This window comes from Rhinolophus hipposideros (genome assembly GCF_964194185.1).
Source record: "Rhinolophus hipposideros genome assembly, chromosome: 18".
In the NCBI taxonomy this organism is placed as follows: domain Eukaryota; kingdom Metazoa; phylum Chordata; class Mammalia; order Chiroptera; family Rhinolophidae; genus Rhinolophus; species Rhinolophus hipposideros.
In genome coordinates, this window is record NC_138064.1 from 37,652,966 (window position 1) to 37,668,771 (window position 15,806).

Consider the following 15,806-nt stretch of genomic DNA (forward strand, 5'->3'; position numbering starts at 1 on the left):
ACCATGTGAGGTTGTTCTAAGGTTAAGAAATAAGGACCTGAATTTACAAAGGAAAACACTTCAAAAGGGTGAATTTTAGGGTATGTGAATTATGTCTCAATAAGGCTATTTCATTTTTAAAGAGAAGCATCTGACACAAAATAGATGCATGAGAAATGATTGTTATTGAAATGTGCAAAGTCCCCAGAGTGAAAATATCAAATGAAATGATATAAATTTTATAATTCTTGCCTCAATTTGCCAGAGAATGTTCTCTAGCAGGAGGGGATTCATAGTGTTTTTGCTAATTGCTTCTGTATGGCTTAGCCATCACAGGGTCTCTATAATTTCACGTGTGTGTGTGTGTGTGTGTGTGTGTGTGTGTGTGTGTGTGTGTGAGTGTGTAATAAAATATTCCTTTAATTCAGTTTTAGTTTTCATTTCATTAATGGTTACTAAGACTCTCTGATTTTGCTTATGATGACATGTTGGATCCTCAAATGAGGTAACCACTTTCTCCCTTGGTTGGCCTGTTTCTGTGCCCCTGAAAGAATGACCTTTCACTTACCTTGTGTGGGGACAAAGCCCCCCAAAAAACAGTTTCCAGGCTCTCGGCCTCACATAGAAAGGTGCTGGCTCGGGTAGTAAATGGCCATCAACTGTGATCAGATGCCAGCAGCTGTGGCTAGTTGGCCGTCAGCTGTAACCCGTAGGCCATTGGCCACTAATATAACGGCTGTGGCTATGCTAGCAGAAAAGAAATGGGGGCTAGCAAGAAGATGGTGGCTGGCAAGCGCGGACTGCTGTTAGGCAGATTATGTAGATCCTCCTTCCTGTGTCTCCAGCCCAGCCGCCAGCGAGAATATATTGGTTTGACTCCCCTATCTATGGCTCCATGGGTGTTCCTTTTTGGCCTTACCGTGTCCTGCGTTCTTGGGCGGGGAGTGGGAGCTGAAACCCTGCACGACACCTTGGGACTTAGGCTGGGAGACTGCCAAAGGGATAAGGACAGCTCTGACCTTTCTATATCATGTTCCCTAAGCTTTCTTTCCAAGAAAAAGTAGTACGATTAAAGACTGAAGAGTGGCTTGGTGTGATAGAAAAGTTCTGCCACCAATTAAGCAATGGCTTTGGGTAACCCACTGGGTTTGGGTGTCCTCATCTGTTAAATGAGCAGAGCCTTCACTAAGATGGCCACTGACATTTCTGCCAGCTACGGCATTTGATGATTCTTAGGCCCTTTGGGCTTCACTGTGATACCCACACCTTTCCCACCTGTGGTTTGGGGTTTGCCTTACCTTTTACTTGTTGGTGCTGTTGGAGAGATGGAGGAAAGAGCCTGAGGGTTTACTAAATGCTCAAGCAATTGCTGCTTTCTTTTTCCTCAAACTCCAAAGACCAACCTAGTGTTAATATAACCTTGTCTTGGTTTTTGTTTCTAAGCAGGGCAATCACTGTTTTTCCATTAGTTGGCTCTTAGTTGTTTCTTCTAACTGTATGTTAATTTTTTTCAGACTATAAATGTAATGCATTATTTTTTAAAATCAAAACATTTTTAAAAATCCAAACATGAACATCTCAGAAATTTGAAAATCCCCCGTAACCCAAACTTCTGCTGACAGCTATTTGGTATTTGTTTTCCATCTTTGCTAGCCTAGAAGAGTTAAATAGTATCTCCATATTTCCTTAATTATTCATGAGATTGAGCATGTTTTCACAGGTCCATCAGCCATTTGTATTTTTTCCTCTGTGAAAGAATCTTTTCCTATCTTATCTTAGTCCTTTTTTGGGGGGTTGGGTTGTTTATAATATTCTTATTGATTTATAATCACTTGCATAAAAAAGAAATATGCTTTTCTCTTGAATGTATTGGAAATATATTTTTCTACTTTGTCCTTTCAATTTCACTTTGTTGTTTGTTTGGCTAACATAAAAAAAATGTTTTTAAAGTGTATGTAAGTAATTACATTATTTTTTCCTTCCATGCTTTCAGGATTTGTGGTTATTCTTAGGATATTCACCCGTATTTCCTTTCAATATTTATTGTTTTACTTTTTACAATTAAATATTTGAGCCAGCGTAAGTATATTCAAGTGTAAGAATTGGGGGCTATTGGTTTTAAATATGCTTTTTATCACCTGGTGAAAAGAGCCATCTTGGCTTTGGAGCTCAATGACGTCAGTACCCACTAAGTGAGAGCTTTAGGTAAGGCACAAAAAAAATGTTATGAAAGAGAGGGTGATGTAATGTTCATTTGATCATAGGAGAAGGCTAAAATTAGAATGGGCTTAATGGAAGAAGTAACTATCTATTGAGATGGACTCCTTAATAGCATGGATGAGATTATAAAAGAAGGAAAAGATAAAGGGAGGCATTCATGAGAGGTGGTCCAATTTGAATTGCCATGAACTAAATTTTTGAGGAGCCAAGCTTGAACATGTGGTGAAGAGCTGTGGAAGATTTTTAAGCTGGGGTGTGATTTGAGCAGAGCTGCTGTGGGGACAAAGCCCCAAAAAGCCGTTTCCAGGCTCTCGGCCTCACATAGAAAGGTGCTGGCTCGGGTAGTAAATGGCCATCAACTATGATCAGATGGCCAACAGCTGTGGCTAGTTGGCCGTCAGCTGTAACCCGTAAGCCATTGGCCACTAATATAACTGCTGTGGCTATGCTAGCAAAAAGATGGGGGCTAGCAAGAGCGGATTGCAGAGAGGCGGATGCCGCCAGTGAGAATATAGTGGTATGACTCCCCTACTTGTGGCTCCGTGGGTGTTCCTTTTTGGCCTCACCATGTCCTACGTTCTTATGTGGGGAGCGGGAGTGGAGACCCTGCACAACAAATGGCGCAGTGAGCAGGGTCCCCTGTGTGACAGCTGCCTTTTAGGAAAATGAATCTGGTAGCAGTGTGGGAGTTGATGGACATGAGGGTGCAGGGATCAGTGACAAGACTGAGTCGTTAGGTTAGGTTTCATTGGGATATGATATTATATAAAACAGTTCCAGTTATAAGCAAATAAGGAAGTCCACCAAGCAGGACATACATATCTTTGTAGTGTGGTTCAAGTTACATGGGCAATATTGAGTTAGATGCTGAAAGTACAAGTAGAAAGCTAGGAGAAGATAATATGCGGAGATCATGATAGTACTATAGGTGCAGCAAGGCATTAGCCATAGGATTGGGTAGGGAAACAGGACCTGACAGGGAAAAGCAAGAGCAAGACAGTGCTACGAAGACTGAGGTCCTGGACAAACCATTGAGATAGGTACTCAGACATAGCGGAAGCAAACAGAGAACCAGATTCAACATTAGACTCTGTAGCAAGATTAGCTTGACATTCTCTCAGCTGGCATTAAGCTAGATACCCTTAAATTACCCTTTCCTCCCTTTTAAGAAGAGAATTGATCCCAAAGCTGGCAATGAGGCTGAGCCTGCAGGTTGGGTCACCTGGGGTAAGGTGATTTTAAGCGGCACTAGGAGGAAAAAAGATGATTATACTCAGCCAATCAAGGAAAGCAGTTTAATTGTCGCCTGTGGGGGAGTGACCTTGTTTGTAGGTTTAAAAGTGAATCCTTGGTAATGCTTCTCTATGTTCTTCTTCCCTTTCCTGGTGATCATGCCTTGTTCTCTGGAGTTTTACATATTGAGGAAATTTCTACATACCTGCTGAATGATGAAAAATTGCCCTTAAGTTTTTACAAAATACTTTTATACTCTAATTTTCATATTGTTCCAATTGAATTTAACCTTTCTGTCCTTCTTAACCTTTTAAACTTCCATACGTTGATATACTTCTTCACAGTTTTCCAGCTAACTTTGATTAAAATGCTGTTGTAGAATCTAAAAGTCTTGACACATGTAATATTGAAAATGGCTTCATGGTTCTAAACTTGGAGTTTACCTAGATCTGGACACACACACTTTAACATTGTGTTCTTTCAGACATCAGGAAACCAGATCCAGTCAGAAGAATTTGAAGTTGAACTCAATGATGAAAAAGCTGCCACCGGTATGGCCCCAAATGGCTGGAAATCACGCATATGTAGGAATTCTACTCATAAAAGCCTTAGGAATTCACGAAGGTATCAGAATGGCCTTGATGTGGAAACTGATGAACTTGTAAGTTGTTTTCAATTAGATTAAATTTTTTATTGTATACTTTTGCTGTTGAAATTCTTAGCATTGCAAGTATATTGTAGGCACAGATGATTACTATGAGCTACTCTTCTGGAAAAAAAAAATTTCAGATTTTAAATGTATTTGACAATGAATTAATAAAATAATTTCCAATTTAAAATGGATTTCCAATGGGAAAAAAAAAGATCCAAAAACTTAGTCTTTGTGCTGGATGCTTAAAATTAAAATTAGATATTTCATTTATCTTCGAGATCCAGAGTTAAATACAGGTATATCTCGGAGATATTGCAGGTTTGGTTCCAGACCACCAGGAGTTGTAATCTTTTTAGAAGTGGAGGGTCTTGCCTTCAATTTGTAAAAAAAAAAAAAAAAAATTAAAATAAAATGCAACATCGTTGAAGTGTAATAAAGCAAAGTGCAATAAAATGAGGTATGCCTGTAAGACTAATCTAAAAAGGCCGTGATATCTGCATACTCTATCAGGTAGGATTCCATTTGATCACTTATACTATGAAACCCAGAATAACACAGATTTAAGCAAATTAAGAGTTTTGTTTCTTTTTCAAATAAAAAAATCTTGGAGGTGAGAAACCAAGGGCTAGAATGGTGGCTCCATAGTGAACAAAGATTCAGGCTCCTTTCATCTTTATTCTCACTATCCTGGCATGTCACTTCCATCTTCAACAATATAAAATATCTCCTGAAGTTCCAGCCATCACATCCATGTTCCAAGCAGCAGGAAGAAACAAAGAGATTTTCTAGAAGTCCCACACAGTACTTTTACTTACATGTCATTGACAATAACTTAATTACATGGCCACACCTAGCTATAAGGGAGGGTACAAAATTGAATCTTTTTGCTGCGTGCATTGCCACTATGAATTAGATTGGATTTCTCTTGCTTAGAAAAAGAAGAGAATGGCCAGAAATAGCAAAATTATGCATTCTTTAACTTTTGTTACCTGAAGACTTGGGATATTATTAATTTAAGTTAGCAGAAATTTTTATAATTAAGAGGGAATCCATTCCTAAAAAAGATGCTTTCTTATTTCAAGAAATGGTCTGAGAATACATTTTGATGGTATTTATTGATAAAGGCTGAATTTAGTTTTACTCTTGTGTTAGCCTGAAGAAACTAATCTTACTGAGAGTTCATTGAATCTGGTTTTCTCCGACCATAATATTATTTACTGCAGAAATTACAAGGGCTCTCTTAGAGGTTTCAATCTTGGTATATTCATAGAAAGAAGAATATCAATTGTAGTATGTGGAGCTGAGTTACCACAAGTAAGATAGTTTCCCCCTTTTTGGCTGTGGAAGGATCTACTTTTCAATTTGTCATTTATCTTGAGAGTCATGCTGCTAAATCTTTATTGTCTGATATTTTCGACATACACTTCTCTTGGAAAAATGCACAGTGAAGAGGGGGAGGCAGAAAATGCCACAATTAATAACGTTGTCCTAAGTACCATCATAGTGGGATAAATAGTGCGCCCAACGGAAGGGAGAAATTAAGTCTGATTGGAGGGACCTGGGAAGACCTGTTTGTGCGAGTTGAATAGCAGCTAGAGAAAGGGCTCATTTATCAGTCTGGAGACCAGGACTTGAGGATAATGTTAATTAGGGGGAAAAAACCCACCAAAATACAGAGAAAATTGGTGGTTTGAAAAAAGAGGGCTGAGAACCTACTCCTACGTTTTCCGTTTCTTAGAGACACAAACATGACCTACTTAAATGATGGCATGGCTATGGGATTCCATAGGCAGCTCTTGTATTCGGTTTAATGTTAAACTATCTCTATAGTCAGAATAGTTTCCATTATGTGACCTGAGTCCTTCATGCTTGACCAGACATTGAGTTCAACATTTGCTGAGAATCTGATATGTGCCAGACATTGGACTAGTTTCTAGGGATATGAAGACGTAGTAGTTTTCACCTTTAAAAAGCTCACATAGTAGAAAAGGACACATGTAAACAAACGAAAGAATTAAAAAAAAACACAAGCTAAGCTACGTAATAAGAGAAATCTGAACAGGGAATAGTGATAAGAGAAAAGGGGCATAATTTGGTTTTGTGAGTTGAACATGTCACAGAAAAGGCAGCACTGGGCAGGGTTCTGGGGGTGAGGAGACCAGGCCCATGTTCCAAGGGTTCTTAATGGTCTCCTACATTTGTAAGGACATTTATCCATCTATGCACAGGTATTGTCTCATTTGAAACCCAACATCATCCCTGAATTGTGTTGGGACTTAAATTCTAGGGTATTTTGTGCCCAGGCCCTGCTTCTGCTCACTCTGCTGAAGCTGGAATAGAAATGGACTGATCACTCCATGAAGATTGCTTCCTGGGTGAACGGTCATACTCAGTTATGCTATGTAATCACTGAACATTGCTGACATTTTATAATCTCCTGTCCTTCTCCCTGGTACAAAGGTTACTGTCGACTGGTCATTCTCTGCAGCTAGCTTGCAAGGTCCTTGAGGGTCATGCCATGTCTCTTCTACTCCGGTAACTGTTGCATTATCACCAGTCTGTCTTGATATGTTCCAGGATGAAAATGTGCCCCCGGTGTCTTTTCTGAAGGTCTTGAAACTGAATAAAACAGAATGGCCCTACTTCGTGGTGGGAACAGTATGTGCCATTGCCAACGGGGCACTTCAGCCAGCATTTTCAGTCATATTCTCAGAGATGATAGCGGTAAGTTTGACGAGATCACTCAACAGCTTGAATTCAATCAGTTCATCGTTAAATCAGTTCTCATGCCAATCTTACCACTGGGTCCATCTGGGAGTAAAGCAGCCTCAAAATTAAGCCAAAGTTTTTAATTCCCGTCAGAGGAAAATTGTGAGGCAAAAGCAAAAGTCACCTTTTGAACCATTCCAAGTTATGACACAAATTATAAACTATAAAATCAATGAAGGAGGCATTCTAACGAGTTCTCTTCATGTGGGTGAAGCGGGTGTAAGGCAATGATCTCCAGCCCATCTGTGGAGGGGAGATGCATATCTCACAGGAAGGCTGGGAAAGGGTAGAGGAAAGAAGAGTTTAAGTCACAGCATCGACTAGGCCCGGCTCTGGGCACAGACTGGCCTCACTACTTAATAGTTGTGCAAACTTGGGTGGAATGTTTTCCCTCTCTGCACCTTAGTTTCTTCATCTATAAAATAAAACCACCGCATAGGATGACTGAGGATGAAAAGAGATTATATGGATAACTATTTGGAAAGCATCTAAGAGAACCTCATAGTAAGTATTCAAAATGTGATAGTTACCAAATCATTATTTTAGCAATTCTTCCAAGGCTCGAGGAATCTGAGACTAGGAAAGAAAACTCATACTATCCAATTGTTAAATTCATCGGGGGGATATTTATAGGAAGATGTCAGAAATATCTAAGGCTCCATAAAACCCAACATTTATATTCTATAACCTTAGTCAACCTCGAACATTATCGAAGAGATTTTCTTGTTAAAGATGAATTATTCTGCATCATGTTAAGAGTTTATTATGCTTGTGACATTGGACATTGGTCTGCAATTAAGACCTCAAGCCCAAAAATAAATAAATTAGAAAGGCCCCTCCAAAATGTTTCTAAATTAACAAATAAAGCAATCTTTGGTTCTTTTGCAATTCAAAAGCTACATGGACTGTATATTTTCGGGTATCTTCTGTGTACCAAACACTGTTCTAGGCATTAGAGATATATAACAGGCAACACAATAAACCAAGTCCTGCTCTCAAACACTGTACTTTCTATTGAAATGGACACACAACTGCAAAGCAAAACAAAACAAAATGCATAATGTGTCAAGGGGGTAACAAGTGTTTTAAAAGCAGGACCGGGCAATGCAGGGGCTGGAGATGGGGGTGCCGTGTCATGCAGGGTGGTCAGGAGAGGTCTCTCTGGACAGAGGCTGGGGCTGGGCGCAGGGAGGAGTTCAGGCAGAGGGAACAGTGAGTGCAGAGGAAGAGGGACAAACACCAAAATGTGCAACCACACGCAATCCATGTGCAGTATTTCAACCTGTGTTCATAACCACGTACTGTAGTCCTTAAATCCAGAGACAGGAAGCAGAATGGAGGCTCCTAGAAGGCTGATGGGGTGGGGAGCGGGCAATGGTGAGTCACTGTTTAACAGGTACAGAATTTTGGGATGATGAAAACGTTTTGGAGACAGAAGTTTGTCCCACGTTCTGAACGTACTTGATGCCACTGACTCGTATCCTTACAAATGGTAAATGTTATGTTAAGCATATTTTACCACAATAAAAAAAATACATATCTCAAAGCTTAGTTTTTAAAATGCGATGCTCAAGTCACTATTTATGGGAGGAATAAACAAGGGTCCTGTAATCCAAGTGGGTGTTTTAAATGCTCTTTTGTAGATCTTTGGACCAGGGGATGAGAAGGTGAAGCAGCACAAGTGCAACATGATCTCATTGCTGTTTTTAGGTCTGGGAATCATTTCTTTTTTTACGTTCTTCCTTCAGGTAGGTACCTGTGATTTGGACTTCTCATCAAGTCTAGATTCAATTAGAGGATATAGATTAATTATCTATTAATTAACTTTTAACTATTTATTAATATGGACTGATTAATTATCAAATCTTAGAGTAAAATGAATTGCAAACACAATTGGCCCAGGGCTTTTTAAAAAAATTAAATTAAAATTAAATTAAGTTGAAATGGAAGTTTAGAAAAAGAAACCTATTTAGCGTGGTTGAGAAGCCAGAATTGGACACGTTTAAAGTTTTGGGTTTTATGATTTGATTATATACTAATGACTTAGCAGGGCATGAAGTTTAAGTGGGGACTTTTAATTAGTATTTGGTCACAGACTTGTATAGTTGATTAATATATAAGTAATGGAAAAATCAGTGAATATACCCACTTGTGTCAGAGTACTAGTGATGATCAAAAAGGACAAGAGCTTTTGTTCTCACCCAGGGCTTTACGTTTGGGAAAGCTGGAGAGATCCTTACCACAAGGCTTCGGTCAATGGCTTTTAAAGCAATGCTAAGACAGGTAAGTGTGTGCCCTGGAGAATGCCTTCTGTTAGGATGTCTGTCATTTTAAGCCTTTTCCTGTTCCTGTTGGTGTGCTGTAGCTCATGTTGTTCCACCTTCTCCAGCTCGGGGTATTCATGCATGGATTGTTCAGGGCCCTGCAAATTGTCCCAGCCCTTCAATATCCAAAGACCTCTCAGGGTTTTCATGGGAGCAGACTTCATGTAGGTAGCAGTTGGGCTCATTATGTGACTAACTCTATCCGTGTGGATACTGCCATTTCAAGAACCCGTATCTCTTCTTTGGAATCTATGCAGGCCCTGGTGAGTCATTTGAGACTCCAGGACACCTTTAAACAAAGGAAAAGGTGGAAAGGTGGTGGCTGGTGTTCATGTACCACGCTGGACCATACTAAGGATAGGTTTTCCCAAATGGTGGTAACTGAGTTTTGCTTCTGTCTTTGTTGAGTTCTGTTTTCACATTAATTCACCGGTTAATTCACTAGTTATTACCTACTATGTCCCAGACAGTGTGCTGGTAGCTGGAACTAGAAAATACATTGTCCTCTTGGGAAGTTCAGTCTAGTGCAGGACAGGTGGGGAAACATGCAAACACAAATTCCCTCCTTTTACAGAAAAGGCTTCATAGAGAGCCAGAATAGTACTCACTCACTCGACAGGATTACATTCCTGTTTGTAAAAGGGCACGCAGCAGGTATCATATTTTAGCAAATCTGAGTTTCATAACGTTTTTCCGGTATCTTTTAAATGGTTGCTATGTAGGGAAAAATATTTTACGTATATGAAACTAAAAGATGCTGTTGATGAGTAGCTTATAATTAAAATCATATCTAAGATACACTCTTTTCATTTTTATTTAAACAAAACAAAAACATGGTGAGAAACCAGGGCTGATTTGCTCATGCCTGGAATTTGTAAGAAAGAGCCACTCCCCGCACAGCTCCAGCGCCCTTTATGAGACACACCACCGTATCAGGGAAGAAGTGTCCGTACTCCTTGCTGTGAGGATTGGGTGATGGAATGCCCATGTGCTCCCACAACGTCAGGCCAACCTGGCAGGGAGCACAGCTGCCATCTGGATAAGTCCTACCCCACCCCATCAGTGGTGCTGTCCTGGTCACAGCAGAGCAGCACCTGGGCTTGGATCCTGACGGACTCCAAGCGTGTGTGCTCAGGGCTGGGACCAGGGCTCTGTGCTGCATGTGAGGGCTCCCCTAAACTCCACTCCCCACGTTAAGTGTGGCTCTTTTTTCAGCATTGAGGTGTGGGAGGTTTCATCTAATTTTCTTTGCTTGTTTTAATTTTGAAGTAATTTAAAGGTATATTTTTGTGCCGTAGGACATGAGCTGGTTTGATGACCATAAAAACAGTACTGGTGCACTTTCGACAAGACTTGCATCTGACGCCTCCCAAGTACAAGGAGTATGTAGACTATACTACTATTTTTCTTTAACAAAGTTTTAAATGAACGTATGACATCGCTGCATCCATTCAGTTGCTTTCAGCTGGAAATAACAGAAAACTCAAACTGGCCTAAATATTTAATAAAGAGGAAGGGTAAACATCAGGGTTGATTGATCCACTGGCTCAAAAATGTCACAAAGGACTCAGGCTCCCTTTGTGTGGCTGTGACTGGCTTTCAGTCCTCAGCACCGGCTTCATCCTAAGGCTTGTTCCCTCATGGACCTACGATAGCTGCAGCAGCAACCGGAGCGACATGCTTCCTTGTTTCCCACCCAGGGAAAGAGAGCACACACCTGTACTTCAACCACCAAACAAACACCTTTCCCTTAAATCTGATTTGGGCTAATTTGGATCATATGGCTTACCCTGAACCAATGTGATCATTCATCAAAATTCTTACAGATATAAAATGCTCATCTTGGAGAAATTATCCAAAGAATTATCTTAAAAGATGAGTCTTTTTTTTTTTTTATAAATGTCACTATCAAAAAAGTAGAAAAATCCTAGAGGTAAGAGTAATGAGTAGTGAAGAAAAATGGGATAAAATACATGAAATAAATGAAAACTTGCACTATGCTTACCAATAACTGAGCCAATAACTGTCTCTGGGAAATGCCAGGCTCTCTCTGGCTTGGGCCCCCACCCCTGGAACTGAGGTCTGTTCCTGTGAAGCTCACGGTGTCCTCACAACACAGGAGAGCAGACAGTCCACTGCAATGTCCACTCCAACAGCCCTGTTTTCTGAGCGGTACAAATACTCATGTATGTTGATGTATGCTTTATAGTGGAAGGTCTCTTAGGATAGGTACCCTGTGTAACAGATGGTCTCTTGGAGTACGGAACATTTCCCTCTTACATATTTGAAGCAAATGGTCTTTAAAATGACCAGAGTACACTGGGGTTGGTTTTCTCTGTAAATGTTGCTTTGCTGAAGAAGGGTATGTGCCCCAAAGCAGAACAGCTGATTGCTCAGTTCTGTAATGCTGAGCTCAAGTGGGCAGGAAAGGAATGAGAGTTGAAAGACATGAACAAAGGAAAACCTGCAGAGCCTCATGAGTTAAGCACAAGTGTCTTGGGTTTATTGTAATGAAAGGGAACAAATGTGAGCAAGGGCTCCAAACACACTCATCATTCTGACCAGGAAACCTAAAGCTGCAGCTCATGGATTTGCCACTTCAAACACAGCTGCCTCTCTGCTTTTGCTCTTCCAGGCCACGGGGACCAGGTTGGCTTTAATTGCACAGAATACAGCCAACCTTGGAACTGGTATTATCATATCATTTATCTACGGTTGGCAATTAACCCTTTTGCTGCTAGCGGTTGTTCCAATTATTGCTGTGTCAGGAATTGTGGAAATGAAAATGTTGTCTGGAAATGCCAAAAAAGATAAAAAAGAACTGGAAACTGCTGGAAAGGTGGGTCAAATAAGGCTTCAGTTAGTATAAGTGTTGTTTTTAGACGTGTTTTATTTGAATTATTTACTACCACATGCATGTTTTAATAATTGTGTGTGCTCACTGAAACTAACAATTGTCAACATTGTGCATAAAATAGTTTACTCTGTTAACAATGCCTAGAACTTGAACATGGAATCATGTAAAACTTTTAGCCTATAGAAAGCACTGAAAGTCCGGTTAGTATAAAGAATTTCCGAATTTCCTAAGTTCATTTTACCTGTTCCTTCATGTCCTTATGCCATTGTCAGGACAAATGTCACCCCTATTTTACAGATAAGGAGTCCTTAAGTCAGAGAATATGGGTTGTTCAAGATAGGATATTTGCTGGTACTTCAGAATTTTCTTGGCTGTGATTTCTACAATTGGAGTGGGCAGCAACCAGATGGCAGTAATGCTTCCATTTGTGGTTCTATATGGCAATAGGGCAAAACACTTGTGCCTTGCTATGTGCCAATTATTATTCTAAGTATATATATGCACCAACACATTGTATTCTTCTCAGTAATACAATAAGGCAGATACTGTGTTTCCCCGAAAATGAGACCTAGCCAAACAATCAGCTCTAATGCGTCTTTTGGGGCAAAACTTAATATAAGATCGAGTCTTATAAGACTGGGTCTCATATTAAGTTTTGCTCCAAAAGACGCATTAGAGCTGATTGTCTGGCTAGGTCTTATTTTCGGGGAAACAGGGTATTAATGTTATACCAATTTTATAAATGTGGAACCTGAGAATCAAACAAGTCAAAGGCATGGTTGTCTTTGACTATGCAGCCCTTTTATATCTGTTTAAATGTATATAAATCTACGCAGCTCTTTTATATCTTTTAAATGTATATAAATCTACGTATACAGAGGGTGCCAAAAAATATATACACATTTTAGAAAAGGAAAAAAACTATTAAAATTATAATACTCAATATATACCGATAACAAAAGATAAATGCAAATCATGTGCATACCTTGTTTTGGTACCCCTGGTATTTTATTTACATGCACATGTATGTAAATGTTTAAATGTAGGTTACAGCCAGGAAATTTTTTACTATTATTTATGAAAACATTATCCTTTATTGAAACATTAGGAAACAAAGCAGTGAATGAATGTAAATTGTGATATAGTTTCTATAACACAACACTTTACAAAGCCCTTTCACAAACATTTCTACTACTGGCCTTTGCTCCAGTTATGTCAGGTGGGGCAGAAAGCATCTCCACCTCACAGAGAAGAAAGCGTTCAGAGGATGACTTGCTCCAGATGCGTGCCTGTAAGGGCTGAGATTAGAACTCTAACCGAGCATATTTCCACTGAACCAATCGTATCCATTGAAATCCTTGCCCTTTCTCTCTTACCCTGCATCAGCTGAGTTCCATGCAGTGCTAGTCTCATCCCCAAGTTTCTATCAGAATTGCTTCCTTCTCGTGTTCACCCTGCATCCTCTCCGGGAGTCAGAGATCTCTAGGACAGTGCACGGTTCCCAGACTTAAGAAGCTTGAGTGTCCAAAGTTCTTGCAGATCCTCTTGGCTCCTGGCTGCAGGTACTTCAGGGTATCATTTCCTTGACTTCTGTTTTGTCACTACAGGGTGCTGAAAAAACACCCTGTAGTTTTGTTTCCTATCTCCTTCTGAACCCTGCTTCTTTTCACATTTCAGAAGGGAAAATCGCCAGTAGGTAGAATAAAGATAAATTTTTCTTAGACTAGTTACATGAAAGAAAACATATTGACTCTAGTTAAAATAAGTCTTAACTCTATTAAAAATGGCTACCACCGAAAGTTGCCAGAATTTGGGCAGGAGTAAAGCAGTTAGAATTGAGCAGTAGGGCAAACAAAACACCTTGGGTTATTAGTCTTGGCCTTGCTACTTCTAGTGTGTGATATTGGAGAAGGTCCCCAACTTTTCTGATCTTCACTTTCTGCTTTTATGAAATGAGAAATTGTACCAGATAATGCCCAGGTTTTTTTTCAGCTAGTAAATACTTTGTCATTCTAGGGATCAAAGAATGAAATGACCAGTTTGAAATTAATTTTAGTACTGTACCTACTTGAACCTAATAAAATTCTTTTGTAAAAAATGAGAGGTTGGAAATTTGAAATGTTAATTATCAGCAATTCAGTGATAGTTCAATATTGTTTACTTAGTCAACTCTTGATTAAAACAGAATGAGGGTTAGAAAGAGGTCTTGGAAAACTCCCTATATCACTGGTTTTTCAAAATGAAAAGTTCTCATTTATTTGGGTGCAGATTAATCATGTTTAAAGTGCCCTGGGATTTGGGGTATCTTCCCATTTTCATTTTTCAGAAAGGGTTTGGTAATGAGGGTATTGATTGCTGGCCTTGGAAGGGGGCTGGGGAAGCTGCATAGAAATCCTCTTGACTCAGGCTCTGCCTAATTACTGAGTTTAGGGGCCTCCTAACACTAACCCTCAAAGTAGTTAACCCACGACAAGAAAATCAAGAGTTAAATGAAAAGTCATTAATAACTAGCTCCTCCTTGTGTAAGTTACAAAGCAGGGAGAGCAGAATAGCATAATAAGTTAAGGACATGTACTTGGCATAAGGTAAGGCGGATAAGGAATCCTTGTTTGCCTACTTATTAACTCCAGAGCTGTAGGCAAGTCACTTGACTTCTCTCTGCATCAGTTTCAAATCTGTAAAACAGGAATAATAATATTTACCTCACAGGGTTGTTGTGAGACTAAATGAGATCATGTCACTTAAACGAGGTAATACCTGGCACATAGTAAAAGCTCAATAAGTGTTCTCTAATTAGTATTACTGTCAGATTTTTCATTTATAATAAAGATAGAAGGTTATTCAGACTAAAGTATCAAAGATCTTGCTGCCATCCTGTTACAGAAGCTGAGACATAAGGTAAAAAGTTGTAAAGCTGGCAAAACAAAAACCTAAAATTAAAATCTTAAGTTCCTTGTGCTAATGGTTTAGATGACAACTGTAGATCTAAGATTTAGACTGTCACATTTATCTGTTATGGATAATGAACATTAGTCGGGTGGTTTGGCCGTCAGAATCAGAAACTGCTCTGGCTGGGTTGGGTAACAGGGATGTGGTGTAAAGACACATAGAAATGCAGGGAATACCCATGAAACGTTTACGTTTCTGGAAAGTCGCCAGCAGTTCTTCTTTTATAGCCATAAGCTCTGTTGTCTCTGAGAACACATTTGTTCTGTTCTTCAATTACTGTATTTTCAGACCAGCTTCCTACACGTACTCTGGTGACCCTAGTCTCTGAATCCACAGTTCTCAGTTCAAGCAGTTGCCTCCAAGCCCAGGAAAAGAGAATCTGATTGGCTTAGATCAGTCAGGTGTCTGTCCCTGGTTTAATCAGGGATTTAAGGCGGGGTCATGTTACTTACAATTTGGATCTTTCCAATTATGTGTGAACAGTTTCTCTAGGTAGGTATGTGCTTATGAAGGAACTGATTGAAACCTCCAGGGAATCCTCAGAAATCACGTAGCTTAATTCTCTAAGGTCCTACCCTATGATGAAAGCAAAGCCACAGAGGGATGTGACTAAAGCCCGTCAGGTAACTGCTTGGTGGCAGGTCTGGGAATAGAACCAGGCTTCTGATGCCCAGGCCACTATTCTTGCCCTAAGCTGGTCAGTCTCCCTGGAGATACAAAAACTTGTCCACCATACTTGGCACAGTGAGAGGTGCTCTTAAGATGGCCAGTTCTGTCAGAGTTTGTCTTAACACATTGTTATACTTTTGCTTTCAAAACTGAA

At 39.8% G+C, this 15,806-nt stretch overlaps 1 protein-coding gene across 5 annotated transcripts in view; it reads left to right on the top strand.

Moving 5' to 3' along the window:
- Positions 1–15,806, top strand: part of ABCB4 (ATP binding cassette subfamily B member 4) — a 73,252-nt gene that overhangs the window by 37,157 nt on the left and 20,289 nt on the right. For 3 of the 5 annotated variants that reach the window (XM_081080227.1, XM_081080226.1, XM_081080228.1), the window contains exons 16-21: positions 3,917–4,093; positions 6,662–6,808; positions 8,497–8,601; positions 9,059–9,136; positions 10,476–10,559; positions 11,813–12,016. In XM_081080227.1, the coding sequence (XP_080936353.1) occupies positions 3,917–4,093; positions 6,662–6,808; positions 8,497–8,601; positions 9,059–9,136; positions 10,476–10,559; positions 11,813–12,016 (795 nt within the window). Of the gene's footprint in view, positions 1–3,916; positions 4,094–6,661; positions 6,809–8,496; positions 8,602–9,058; positions 9,137–9,434; positions 9,555–10,475; positions 10,560–11,812; positions 12,017–15,806 lie in introns of all 5 variants that reach the window. The other 2 variants (XM_081080225.1, XM_081080224.1) reach the window with 1 other exon arrangement.